This window comes from Numida meleagris, chromosome 5, assembly GCF_002078875.1.
Source record: "Numida meleagris isolate 19003 breed g44 Domestic line chromosome 5, NumMel1.0, whole genome shotgun sequence".
NCBI lineage: Eukaryota > Metazoa > Chordata > Aves > Galliformes > Numididae > Numida > Numida meleagris.
The window spans coordinates 33,833,579-33,848,532 of record NC_034413.1 but is presented as its reverse complement, the minus strand read 5'-3'; the positions used below and the strand labels follow the sequence as shown (position 1 = coordinate 33,848,532).

The window sequence follows — 14,954 nt, the reverse complement described above, 5'->3', positions numbered from 1 at the left end:
TTCAGAGGAGGGCAATGAAGCTGGTGAGGGGTCTGGAGCACAGGCCTTATGAGGAGCGGCTGAGGGAGCTGGGATTGTTCAGTCTGGAGAAGAGGCGGCTCAGGGGGGACCTTATCACTCTCTGTAACTACCTGAAGGGAGGTTGTAGTGAGCTGGGGCTCAGCCTCCTCTCTCTTGTAATTAGTGACAGGACGAGGGGGAATGGCTTCAAGTTGTGCCAGGGGAGATTTAGGCTGGACATTAGGAAATACTACTTCGGTCAGGCACTGGAATGGGCTGCCCAGGAGGTGGTTGAGTCACAGTCCCTGGAGGTGTTCAAGAAACATTTAGATCTAGCGTTGAGAGACATGGTTTAATGGGGTTATTGGTGGTAGGTGGATGGTTGGACTAGGTGATCTAATAGGTCTTTTCCAACCTAGCTAATTCTATGAGCACACTGCTGGCTCATATTCAGCCGACTGTCCATTGGCACACCAAGGTCCCTTTCCGTCAGGCAGCTTTCCAGCCACTCCTCCCCAAGCCTGTAGGGCTGCCTGGGGTTGTTGTGACGAAAGTGCAGGACCCAATACTTGGCCTTCAATACCTATCATCAGCTCTGGGACCCCAGGTGCACTGAATTGGAGGACCATGACTGCAGTAGTGATCAATCGCCAGCCAACCCTGAACTTGTGAGGAAAGCCCTCCACACAGATGCATACAATTGCATGGGGCCCAAAGAGATTCCTCCCAGGGTATTCAGAGAGCCAGCTGATGTCATCACGAGGCCTTGCTGAATTATTTTTCAACAGTCTTGGGAATTTAGAGAGGTCTCAGCTGAGTGGAAGCTAACATTATTCCAATTTTCAAGGGCAAGAAAGAAGACCCTGGTAATCATAGACCTGACAGCCTCACTTCAGTGCCTGAGAAAATTATGCTTGGGAGGTATCAGAAAAACATGGGATGGGCAGTGAGGTCACTGCTAACAGCCAACACGGGTTCACGAGGAAAAGGTCCTGTTTCACTAAATTTATTTCCTTTTATAATGAGGACACTCATCTAGTGTAACCAAGGGAAGCCAGTTGATGTTATTTTTTTGGATTTCAGTAAAGCTTTTAATACATTTTCTCCCAGTATCCTTCCAGACAAAAATTCCAGCACACAGCTAAACAAAAACACAAAAACACATGGGTTGGGTCCAAAGGGTTATATTAAAATAGAGTTACATCAGGCTGGTGGCCATTGACTAGCAGGGTTCCCTAGGGCTCCATTGTAGGACCAGTTCTCTTTAGTGTTTTCATAGCGTTTTCAAGGGTCATGGTGAAAAGCAAGTTGAATAAGAGTCAACACTGTGCCCAGGCAGCCTGGAAGGCCAACCATAGTCTGGCATGCATCAAGCACAACACTGCTAGCCAGTCAAGCGAAGTGACTGTGGCACTCCACTCAGCACTGGTGCAGCCTCACCTTGAGTACTGGGCAGTTTCAGGCACCACAATACAAAAAGGACATAAAACTATTAGAACAGGCATGTCCAACTCACGACCTGTGGGCCACACGTGGCCCAGCTCATTCTGCAGCCAACCCCTGCCTGACAGCATCATGGCAGCGAGTCTTCCCCACTGAGCAGCCTGGCCAGGTTCCAGGCACACAGCCATTACTCAGCAACAACCAAACATCAGTGTGTGATTGGCACTGTCTGGGTTGAAACCAAGGCAACGGGAAGGACGCAGTGCAGTGCTAACTCAAGTTATGGCAAATAATTGTATGCATTTTGATACACTGGATACATACAGTCCTGTGAACAGAGAAAAATATGCAGCCATGCTTTTTATTTTGATAAAAGAATTTGAGAATGGGCTTCAAAATTTCTAAAAAAAATGAATCAATTTTTTGGTATATTTTCTACTCCATTTTCAGTCAACATAAATACATCTATCTGATCATGTCTTATTATCAATCATATATATTTACCAGACTTTTATAATATCTGTTTTCTCTGAGAAAGAGATCCCTTGCTGCACAATCACACCTTATTCATGTTATTGCTTTTCAGCGGTACATACATTTGTGAACAACTGTTTTCAAGGATGAAGTACAGGAAGAGTAAAATTTCACCAAAAATCTCTGACAAACACCATGAGATCTTCCTAAGAATTGCAATCATTTCCACCAAATCAGACTGATGCATTAGTTTCAGAAAAACAAGGTCAAATATCCCACTAGTTTTATGTTTTTGTTGCTCTCCTTTATGTTTTAATAAAAAATATTAAGAACAAGTTTTGCTAACTATATACATTAACTATCCTATAAATTTTATGACAACTACTCCAAAAGTAATGCCTCCTATTTAATTATGTCGGCCCACAATGTCAGAAGCAGATGCTGGTGGTATGGCAGTAGCATCCTATCGATTCTTATGAGTGTGGCACACAGGCTTTTGTTCATGGCTGACAAAAACAAATAGCTAATGGTGGTGACTGCAATGAAAACTGAGAATTTGCTCCATCAAAGCATTACTGTGCTCACTGTATCTGTTGTAGTTTCCATGGAAATAAATAGGAGGCACTACTTATAGAGCAACCTACATATATGCAGCCCAAGAATATTCCTCTTTACTCAGCGTGGACCACGCAAGCCAAAAGGTTGGGTACCCATGTGTCAGAGAGTGTCCAACAGAAGGCTACAAAGATAACCATCCTTCTAGAGTCTACAGAGGAAGACACGACAAATGGTTGAAGCCCCTTGGTTTGTTTGGCCCAGAGAAGAGGAGATTGTGCAGGAGCCTCATGGCAACCTACAGCTTCTTTATGAGGGGGAGCAGAAGGGTAGGCACTGATCTCCACTCTCTCTGGTGAATCAGTAGGACCCAAGGGAATGACACAAAGTTGTGACAGGGGAAGTTTAGGTTACGTATCACACCCATAGCACGGCTTTGTCAGAGTCCAAGAAGCATCTGGATAACGCTCTCAGACGTATGGTCTGGTTTTTGTTTGATCCTGCAGGAAGGAGTTAGACTTGATGATCTTTATGGCTTCCTTCCAACTCAGGATAATTCTATGGTTCTATAGTCCTAGCCTTTACTTAGAGTATGATTGAACTGCTGTTCAGAGACAGCAACTTTGTATTTCAATGGTTTATGGAGGAAATCCCAACATCATCTGTAATTTTTATTATTACTAAATATTTTGTCAATACCACTCAGAACTGTACACAAAGCAGTATCTTTCCTTCTTTTCCAAAGATAGAAATCCATTGACCAGATGATTTATTTGCAGGGCACAAACAATTTGTTTAAAATAATCCTTGTACTTCAGTGTGTAACATCCCAATTTTATCTATTTATCTTTTTTAAACCCCCTTTTTATCTGGACTTTTCTCTCCTAATGCAATTATTGTTTTGCAAACCCAAAATGCTAAGTAAATATTAGACTTACATATACTACGAAGCTCCTGAGATAACAAACACTCAGGGTCAAGAGCGAATAGTCACTTAACACCTCACACACACAATAAAAAAAAGTAGATGAAAAGACACAGCATATCCTGAGTACAGGAATTTTGTTCCTATATGTAGAGACAGGACCAGGAAAACAAAGGCGTAGATGGAATTGAACTTGGCAAGGGATGTGAAGATTAACAAGAAAGGATTCTACAAGTATACTGGTAGGAAAAGAAAGGTCAAGGAAAGTGTACCCTCTCTGATAAACAAAAAGGGAGAACTGGCTTCAACAGACATGGAGAAGGCTGAGGTACTCAATGAGCTCTTTGCCTCAATCTTCACTGTCAGTCAGGCTTCCCATGTTTTTCATGTCCCTGAAGTACTAGGTGGGAGTCGGGGGAGCAAAATCCCTCCCACTGTAAGGAAAGAACAAATTCAGTAGCACCTGGTGAGACTGAATGTGCGCAAGTCTATTGGGACCTGACAAAAGGTATCCCAGAGCCCAGAAGGAACTGGCTGATGTGGTTGCCAAGCCACTCTCCATCCGATTCGAAAAGGCATGTCTGTCAAGGTGAAGTTGCTGGTAACTGGATAAATGGAAACATCTCTTCCATTTTTAAGAAAAAGAGAAAGAAAGACCTGGGGAACTACAGTCTGGTGAGTCTCAAGTCTTTGCCTGGGAAGATAACCAAACAGATCTTCTTGGAAGACACATTAAGGCACATGCAAGATGAGGAGGTGATCTGAAATAGCCAGCATGACCAGGATTACTGCAATGCCTTTGACAAGGTCCCACATCAAATCCTTACCTCTAAATTGCAGATTTGGATTTGAAGGGGAGACCATTGAGAAGATAAAGAATTGGCTGGATGGTCACAGCCAGAGGGTTGTAGTCAATAGCTCTGTGTCCAAGTGGAGGCTGGTGACAAGTGGTGCCCCCAGGGGTCCACAGCTCTTTAACACCTTTATCAACGGTGCAGACAGAAGGATCGAGTGTATTCTCACAAAGTTTGCAGACAACACCAAGCTGACTGGTGCAGTTGATAAAACAGAAGGAAGGGATGCCATCCAGAGGCACTTGAACTAGCTTGAAAAGTGGGCCCATGTGAATGTGACTTGTGGCTCAACAAGCCCAAGTGCAAGGTGTTGCACAGACTAGGAGACTGGGAGAATTCATTGAGAGCAGCCCTGTGGAGAATTACTTGGAGGTTCTGATGGATAAAAAGCTGTAAAAGAGCCAGCAGTATGCACTTGCGGCCTGGAAGGCAAACAGTATCCTGGGCTGCATCAAAAGAGGGGCAGCCAGCAGGTAGAAGGAAGTGATCATTCCCCTCTACTCTGCCCTTGTGATGCCCCACCTACAGTACTATGTCTAGGCCTGGGACCCCCACAACAAGAAGGATGCAAAGCTGTTGGAGAGGGTCCAGAGGAGGGCCATGAAGATGACGAGAGGGTTAGAACACCTCTCTGGGCAGCCTGATCTGGTGGGTGGCAGCCAGCCCATCGAAGGGAGTTGGAACTGGACAGGCTTTAAAGGTCCCTTCCAACCTACGTCACCCTTTTGACTCTATGATCCTAGCAACAAGGGTCTCAGTTCCACTGTCACCTTATTGCAATGAAACAAATTCCTATATATCAAAAGTGGCTGCATCAACTAATGTCTCCTTCTTTGAAGCAAGTCATATTACTTCAACATAAGTTTCTGTTTCACAGCTGAGCTGTTACAGTTGTCCATATACATTCTCAGAGCCTTCTTTGACAAGAGGAAGGTAAACTGGTCATATTTTAAAATGATTGTTGTGTACAGATGCCAAACCAACAGTATTGCAGAAAATTCCCTAAAAAGGGCTAAATTGACTGACAAATGTATAACAAGCTCCCAAATATTTCACAGGTAGTAAATAAAGAATATAAGAATGTCTCCAGGACTCCTGCCCAGAAACTGAAGAAAATTCTGCCTTGCCCTGAAAACATTTTCACTGCTGCACTGCAAACTGAACTAAGAAGTGGCACGTAATAGGCTTGAGATGTGTTTTTTTTTTTAATGTTAACACTGCAAACACATTTGTTTTTTTATTCCCTCTTTGCAAGATAGTTAAAATTAGAGAACGAGCACACCTGATATAACTGAAGTTGTAAACCATGGATCTGATCAGCTACACATGAAGCCTCTTCCTGCAAATCATCCCAATCCTTTCTTGTTTGTCGAAGGCAGCTTGTTAGTTTCCTTATGACTCCATTCTGCTCTTGAACAGTTATTTCCTATATGATGCACAAGAAATACTTTTGAAATGAAGATATTCCTATACTAGGAACCTTCTAAGTTTGCTTAAGACAAAGACAATAGCATTTATGGTTACATGGAAGACTTAATAAGCTCACACGACAGGACCAGAACTATTTCTGTTAAAACACGATACCAGGAATGATGAAAAATCTTCTGCTAATCACAAAGAGATGAAAAAGCTAATTAAAACTGTTCTTTTTTTTTTTAAGCAAATGATAAGATATCAATAATTAAAAAACTATTTTAATTTCAAATTTTAAATTTCATGTAAAAGCAATTAATTTTTTTCCACAAGCTACAACTAAATTATTTATTTAGTATACTCTGAAATCCTTCCTACGTCACCTCTTCAGTTCTGTGAGAGAAAGCTAATGAGATGGGTTACATAATATTTTACAGTAAACACAACATTTTCAATTTATTTCTTACCAACAGGAAACATCTTCTATTAGGACTTGGAAACAAAGAACATGCAAAGTAGGAAGCAATTATTCTTTGGATGCACTTGATCATTTACCTTTACACAGAAATGCTGGAGAAGGGAAATTTAAAATATCTTTTTAAATATTTTTGTTGAGGGAAAGGTATATGCAAGTTTAATAATGTTTACTGTATCCTACTTAATCATACGTCCACACCAAAAAAAATACCCCTAAAAAAATGCACATAAAAAACAAGTGTAAATGATCTCCATCATTTTGGAGTGAGAAGGAAGTCTGCCACACCATGTGAATGTTCAGGAAGAATTTATTCTCAGAAAGAGTGGCTAGGTACTGGAACAGGTTGCTCAGGGAAACAGTAGAATCACTGTCCTTGGAGGTGTTTAAAGAAAGGGCAGATGTAGTACTTAAGAACATGATTTAGTGGGCAATATTAGTGATACATGGATGGCTAGACTAGATGATCTTAGAGAAATTTTCAAACCTTAATGATTCTGCAATACAATTCAGGAGACAAGCTGAATTTACTGTGTGGTACCCAGGTATATCCATAGAAACACTGTGATGTCAGTAAGTTCTTCCTTTTCAATGCTTGAAGAGTATGTTAGGTTTTGTTTTGTTTTTCTTCCCTACCATTTTCAGTTTGACCTTGATGCATGTATTTTTAACATCACTATTTATAAAAATACAAGCTCTATTCTTTTAAATCAAGCTCTAACTCAGTGCATGATTAAGACTACTTTCTTAACTGGTTCTTATAGGTTGTTTTTTTGTTTTTTTGTTTTTTTTTTCCTGTAAAGGTCCACTCCTCAGTATACCAAGACTAAGTTTAATTAAAAAATAATGGAAAAAAAAGTAAGTCTCCAGCCTTTTCTGTGCAGAAGAATTTACCTAAACACTTCAATAAAAATCTCTCAAAATAAAACTATTTCCATTTAACTTCACTAACATTTGGTTCAAGCAATATGAAGGCCTGAACAACAATTGCACTAACCGGTAAAGAGAAGACATAAGTATTGATTTTGGTAGCATGTTAGTAAGGTGAAATACTTTTCAATAAAAGCAATACTTACTTTGGGTCTTGTCTCCTATATATTCTTAGATTTCAAGTAGTACTATCCCCATTATTATGAAACATACCTGAAGCTGTATAGAGTCTCTGTGCTGGCTAAGTTGTTCCTGCAGTTTATCCATCTGCATAGTGAGTCTTTCAACCGCTTGCTGTTTCTCCAGAAGTCTTTTCTCTAACTCAGCTATTCTAGTTTGACACATCTTATCATCAAGCTCACTACATTCTGCAGCAGAATGTATTGCAACTTTCTTCATAAAAGAAAGAAAAATGATTTTAATCACCAAAACAAAGCATCAATTCTGTTTTATGACAATACTGAATATAAATTCAGATGAAAGCTTAAAATGTGGGCAAATTTATTAAAAAAAATAAATCAACATTTAAACTCTATAAATAAAGTATCTGTTAAATGCAAAGTCCTTAACTCTTTCTAAAATTCAGACACTTTTTCTTGTGTGTAACATTTTCACATGATAGTTTAAGTAGCAGATGTAAACTAGGGAGAAGAGTTGTGATTCCACAGCACTAAATGGTTGCAAAGAGCCATGCTGACACATCTGGGGATATGAAATGCATTTGAATTTACAAGTTGAGGGCACACTACCAAAATTAAACCAAGTTCTTACAGCTTTCTGTGATGACTGTTCTCTAGTCCATCCATAGGGAAGAAAAAAAAAGTTCTTGATTTAAAATTAAAACTCAAGCCCAATCAGCAATTGCAAATTAATATTCAACACACAGTGAGTTTCTGTGGCATTTAACAGTAAAACAAAAAGTAAATGCAAAGAAGAAATTGCTCAAATTAACACTGCAGCTTTTTAGGAGCACTATCATTACAATTCTATTGGAAAAGACAGTACATTATATTTTAATTATGTTTTGTTCTTAATATATGAACCAATAAAAGAAACATGCTTACTTTTCAACTAAGTATGTCTTTCACATTTCTCCAGACAAGCTCTATGATTTTAGTGCAAACACTTCTCTTACCAACCAATTTTGCAGCTAGTATATATACACATGCATACAAGCATCAGTTTTAGACTGCAAAATAGAGAATCACATCACTTAACAACTTATAACAATGCACAATAACTAATCTATCTATATACAGCATTTAAGTTATATTCTTCCTTCACATACATAAGCACCTTTTACAAAATACATATTCTTTCACACTTACTTCAGCTGCAGGATCGATCATTGTATGCTGGATGGACAAATCAGCACTCTTCTGGCAAACAAACAAAACAAACACCAAAACATGGCCATTTTGCAGGTACATAAGCAAAAGCATGATTATCTTGGAAACATGCTAAGCATGAGCCAGAAAGATCCACAACATAAAACAACACGTAAGCAACAGAAGAAGACTGACTTTAATGCTAAACTCAGCTGATCATCCATGGTCACATAAATCATAGGATCACCAAGGTTGGAAAAGACCTCCAAGATCATCCAGCCCAACCATTCACCTATCACCAATGTTTCCCACTAAACCACATTCCTCAGTACAACATCTAAATGTTGCTTGAACACCCCCAGGGACAGGAACTCCACCACCACCCTGGGCAGACTGTTCCAGTGCATGACTTCTCTTTTGGAGAAGTTTTTCCTAATGACCGACCCGAACATCTCCTGGCGCAACTGGAGACCATTCCCTCTAGCTCTATCACTAGTTACCTGGAAGAAGAGGCCAATCTCCACTTTGCCACAACCTCTCTTCAGGTAGTTGTAGAGAACGATAAAGTCTCCCCTGAGCCTCCTCTTCTCCAGACTAAATAATCTCAGTTCCCTCAGCCACTTCTAGTAAGGCTTGTGCTCCAGACCCCTCACAGCTTTGTTGCCCTTCTCTAGACATGCTCCAGGGCCTTAACATCTTTCTCAAACCAAGGGGCCCAAAACTGAACACAGTACTCGAGGTGCAGACTCACCAATGATGAGTACAGAGGGATGATCACTTCCCTGCTCCTGCTGGCTGGGCTATTTCTGATACAAGTCACAATAGCATTGGCCACCTGGGCACACTGCTGGCTCATGTTCAGTTGAGCATTGACCAATAGCCCCAGGTCCGTTTCCTTTACACAGTCTTCCAGCTACTCTGCCCCAAGCCTGTAGCGTTGTCTGGCATTGTTGTGGCCAAAGTGCAGGACCCAGCACTTGGCCTTGTTGAACTTCATCCCATTGGCCTCAGCCCAGCAATCCAGCCTGTCAGATCATGCTGTAGGGCATTCCTACCCTCAGGCAGATTGACACTTCCTCCTAACTTGGTGTCGTCTGCAGACTTACAGAGGGTGCACTCAATGCCCTCATATCCAGGTCATCAATAAAGATACTGAACAAGACAGGCCCCAATACCAACCAAAATGAAATAAATGCAGAAATTTTAGAAGTATTATGAATGCCTAATCAAAACTTATGGGCTAAGTCATGCCACTGAAATTTGGTGCTCTGCATTCTACTTTTGTGGTCTGTTAAGTACTCAAGTATATTTACAATCTATCACTAAATATTACTAAGTTAGTGGACAGAATAAGATAATTAAACACGATAAAACCATTTAGGCAACTATAAAAGCAGTACTGTTTTCTGGCACATATACTTAAGTACAACTGCTTAAAATACATCAAACTCTCACCAAACAAAGCAAAAGACAAAAAAGACATTAGCACTATTTAATTAGCACTATTACTTCTTTTAAGAGGCAGCCCATAGCCTCTCTTTATTTTGAATCAGCACTAAGTAATTTCTACTGACTGCTTTCTATGTAGCCTCGAAAGCAATTCCATTTGTTTTAAAAACAGACTATTTCAACAGATGCCATTTAGGAGCAATAAAAATTTTGTTTTAAATTTAAGCTAACATGAGTATAACAAGAGCACTGTTGATGAAGCTACTGCATGTTTTTTTCCAAATGCTGACAGCTGCTTTTCGTGCAGAAGGCACTCCCTCCTCAGAACACTTCACAGAGAGAACATGCTGAAGCACACTCAGAAATTACTGTCTACGTAAATCCCAAGACTGAGGTAAAGTTTGTGGTAGCTAGAGTTGCATTATAGCTTTTAAGGCCTGTGAAAACACTAGCCAACCACTTCTAAAGCAAGAAATTCCTATTAAAGATATTGTTCGATATTACATTATTTTTACTATGGGAGAGAAGGATAGGAAAAAGCATCCACAGCTGACAAAAATTTGCTTGTGAGGTGAAGAAAGCGACTGTTCAATTCAGAGAGGCAACTATCAGTAGATGTATGCTAATCTCAAGCTATATCACAGGCTATATGTTTCTACATTTATTAACATGACTATAGGGCTACATCTAGAAGGTCATTAGCACAAACATACCGAAATACATCAGGCAAAAGCACAGTCACATTTTAAACAAGTTTGTCAGAGACTGTAGTAATGTCTATGCTGGCTTGGCATGGCAATGATATCTGGTAGGAACACGCTCAAAGTTTTCTTTTTTTCTTCCAGAAAAGGTTAAGTACATTTGAGCCAGCAAAGTGACATGAAACCAAGTATTAAGAAGTCCTGACAAATTTGCTAGTCTACTATGCACTTCAGACTGAATTTGCCATTTCATGGAATCACAGCCAGAGATTCAGAAGTATGCCAAAAGAGAAGTTCAGTGCAGTGAGAGCTGAAAGATTTCAATTTATCAGGCCAATTACAGACAGCTCCTTGACAAAACAAGCCAACCCTTCCACATAGTAGAGATGTTTAGATGAGATTCAGTTAGCGGGGAAAAAAGTTGTTTTTTTCCCCCCAGTTATTTATATCATTTTTTAAGAGAGTTAATTACTACAAATGCAAAAAGTCAGTTTACTTATTTCTCAGTGGCAGCCAGCTGACAGTGCCAGAGACCTAACACCCAATTAAGCAAAACAATCACCTGAGATACTTGTTATCTGCAGTTGGACTGAAGTGAAGCACAAGAAATACTAAGATTTACCTCTGTCTCTGTTGTTGTCTCTAGGAAGTTGGTGTCTTCAGCCTTACTCTCTATACCTTTACCGACATCACAGCCTTGGGCCATTAGTGCGTGCTCTTCCTGTGGAACGTCATGCGTGAGGACAGACGAGCCCTTCCTCTTCGTCGTCTTTTTCTGCGACTGCGCGACATCGCTTTTTGCTTTTCGTTCTCTGAAGTAAGCAAACTGTGCATAAAAGATTGGAATAGATACAGGGAGAGGTAAGTGAGAAAAAGGTAGCAGGACCACAAGATTAACACACTCATGGGTGACAAAGAATATCCTAGCTTGATAAAATATATACATCTGCAGAAAAACTGCTTGATCTTCCTACTTCCTACACATTCAGAATACACTAGATATCTGTGCAACTAAGCAAGAAATCTCACACTAGTACTAAAGACTCATTTCAATACAGGAATCAAATTTTACTCAGTGAAACTCTGTGTGTCAGTGACAACCCAGAATTACAGAAGGACAGATTAGAAAAGGAACAAATGTTAATATACTAGAATTGTTGGGGGGGGGGGGGGGGGGGGGGGGGGGGGGAGAGAGAAAGCAGTCTTTCCGCAAGACAGGCAAGAACAACAACCCCTAGAAATCCATCTAATCAGATCTTTGCCAGTCTAAGCGTTAAGATTAAAATAAACGGAAGTGAGTCCTCATGCTCCTTCCCCTGCCACCTCCTTAAGAGAATACAGCAAAACTTCCTAGCCAGAAAGCAGACTACAGTACATAAATAGAAAATTAATTAAGCCAGGTCATTTTAATCTCTTCTGTTGAAGATTCAGATGCTCTACTTTATCAGACTGTCACAGCTCAATGAAGCACCAGGGACTTGTAAAGAATGTCACTGACAGAATTTATTACCCAGATTTCCCTAGCACCTTAAACTGCTTAAAAAGAATTATCTTATTTTCAACTCTAGTATTACATTTAGGCAGCATTTCCAGGCAGCATCTCCCACACAGTGTAAATCCAGGCTTCCCCCTATTAGGGAAAAAGCCTTCTCCAAGGTAAACAGCTACAACTACATTGTTGACGTATCCTCGTGATGAGATAGAACAGATAGTAAAAATGACAACGGGGATGCAAATAGTCCCAATTGTGAAGTTCTATCTGCAATATAAATGAGAATCCACTGTTTCCCAGCTTGGCTTTGTTGCAATACAGCAACACCGCAGAAAATTCCTGCCCCTCTCCTTCGCTCAGTTAGATTCTCTCCTTACATCCACACCAGTTTCACTCCAGTTTCACTACAGAAATTTCTGTCTTACAGCTTATCTCAACAGATATGCAGTATATAGACTCATTCTGCTTAAAATGTGCATTTGCAGAAAGACACCAGTTTCTTACCAGCATTTAAGCTGTTTAGGAACAAACAGCCTTTTTTAAATTGATTAAAACCTGTAGTTTTCATAGTTCTTAATACTGAATGCAGATTAAGCAAAGATTGCCAGATGCTGTATTGATTTTCCAAATAAGCAAAATGAAAAGACAGCAAAAGACAGTAAATAAAGCTGTCATGGAACAAGCATCATCCTCTGAATTCAATTGTTATCTATAGCACATACTGATGGCATTATGTGCATTATGTGTCAAAATAGCTATTCCACCAATTAAGCTGATAATATGGGCAACAGGGATAGGAGGAATGGAGAATGGAGGAAGCTGCTGAAGCAGATAAATAGAAGTAAAGCAATCATAAAAAGAAACAACAGGCAGAGGGTTCTCATCCTAGACATCCAACAATGACTTCACAAAGCAAGAGCAAGAAAGATATTTGAGATCAAAATATCAAGATTTTCCATGACTGAACATCTATGCAAGTAGAAATTTTTTATATACACATCTCAAAGAGTAAAAAAGCAAGAAACAACAACAGCAAAACCCACTTACTTTGTCACGTTCACATGCATTAAAAAATAGGAAAGCAAAGTAAGCATTGCGTAGAAACTAACTGCTCCAAAATTCCAGAGAAATACTAGATTTTTTGTCCCATGAAAGTGTTTGGAGTCAAACACCGCAGATTTCTGGAATCATTGCGTGGGAAAAAGCGTCCATTATGGCATTACCAGGTTTCCAAGCCTTTAATCAGCTATATGAATTTAAGACTCATTCCAATAGCACCATCACATGCAGGCAACCAAGTAACGCAAAGTAGTCCGTATGCACATGAAGAAAGCAGATGACAGTGATTCTCTCTCTCACCACAGTGAGACCCCTTCATGCTGCCTTAGATGAGCCTGATTCTCAATTTGCTTTCTAGCAGAACCACAGAAGAGAAAGGTTTACTTTTAGCCAGAACTTCGCACGCAGTATCATTGCCCACAGTACGCCAAGCAGCTCTTAGTGCAGAACAACACTCTACCTTTCTGCAGCTACTGGTGCATTTGCACCTCACTGGTACCAGCCAGGTAACAACAGCAACCCTGTGGTACTAGGGCAGGCCCCCAAAGCTGTCTGCCCCCACAGTGGCTCAGGGCAGATTTGTGCCACAGCACCTTAAGTGAGCTGGCACCAAAACAAAAAGCCCAAAACAGAACATTCAGGTTTTGTTACATTTCCCGGTTACTGCTGTGGCTAACAGTACTCCATTCACTAGAATGGAAATTTAAAGAACCTGACACAATCAGTATGTAGCAGCTGCCAAATGATGACAGCTTCCAACTAAAATTGAAGTTGGAATATTTGTTGTTATAATTTGGTGGTAGCTCTGAATCCATTTCATTTACGGAGTTTTTATTCCTATATGAAAATAATAACTTAAGCACTGCTTTAAAGAGGAAAACGCATACACAGCCCCTTCCCAGGTCATTACTTAGCTGACTAAGATCTATGGATGAGAGAGGCAACAAAATAAACAATCTGCACATCTAGGTTCAAGTTGTACCAGACACTATTAGCATGACCACATTCTCGTAGCAACCTGCTTGTAGCAACCAATTGCTTACAATACATGACAGAAAAAGAACAAGGAAAAGTGTTTCCCTACTGCTCTCTTACATGAGAGCTTCCAAAAACACAGGCAAAGGAAGTTCTGAGCCAAGTCACAATCACATAGCCCACCTACTCACCCCATGTCCAACTGTGGGCTTAGGGATCTGAGGAGGATCACTGAGTAAGACAAAAGGTCCATCTCCTCCAGTTGGGCCCATTAGTTAGAAGTTAGCACTTCAAGGATATAATTAAGGATATAAACACAGGGCAAGCACAAAGAACATGCTAGGGACTAGCTGAAGATACAAAGGAATTCACCGCTCACATTTGCTTCCCCATGCTAAACATAATATCTTTGTGTTTAATCACCCCCAATAAGTATTTCTTCCATTAATTTGCCCTGGTGCTTAAATCAAAAAAAAAAAAAAAAAAAGCCTTCTATTGCCCCCAGTCTGCTAGGTAAATTATGGAACACAATATGATATTTTAGCAAGCAGAGGAAGCACTATACCCATTTCTGCCACTTCACACCTTCTCCTCTCACATGGCAGGTTTCCATGCAGCAGCAGCAGCATTGAACGAGCTACCAAGAATTTCTTTATTTATTTTTAATGACAAGATACAAGATATTTAGCACCTAACTTTACTTAAAAATAAAAAAGAAAAAAAAAAATGTCATGGTTTTATGATTTTCGGTTATCGGTACTCCACATCATAACATCATGTAGTGAATGTACCTGGTTCTCAGAAGAGAAGGACTACTACAGTCCCCACGCTACTTTGCTCCTCTGTTACCATTTTCCAGCCAGAGGGAAAAGATAAAAGCT

At 40.1% G+C, this 14,954-nt stretch overlaps 1 protein-coding gene across 8 annotated transcripts in view; it reads right to left on the bottom strand.

Moving 5' to 3' along the window:
* The window catches only part of PCNT (pericentrin), a 115,345-nt gene that overhangs the window by 97,817 nt on the left and 2,574 nt on the right, over nucleotides 1-14,954 (bottom strand). For 5 of the 8 annotated variants that reach the window (XM_021398732.1, XM_021398734.1, XM_021398733.1 and 2 more), the window contains exons 2-5: nucleotides 11,170-11,373; nucleotides 8,398-8,448; nucleotides 7,283-7,462; nucleotides 5,534-5,677 (exon numbers count right to left, since the gene is read on the bottom strand). In XM_021398732.1, coding sequence (XP_021254407.1) covers nucleotides 5,534-5,677; nucleotides 7,283-7,462; nucleotides 8,398-8,448; nucleotides 11,170-11,373 — 579 coding nt within the window. Of the gene's footprint in view, nucleotides 1-5,533; nucleotides 5,678-6,131; nucleotides 7,463-8,397; nucleotides 8,449-11,169; nucleotides 11,374-14,954 lie in introns of those variants that run through there. The other 3 variants (XM_021398738.1, XM_021398742.1, XM_021398741.1) reach the window with 3 other exon arrangements.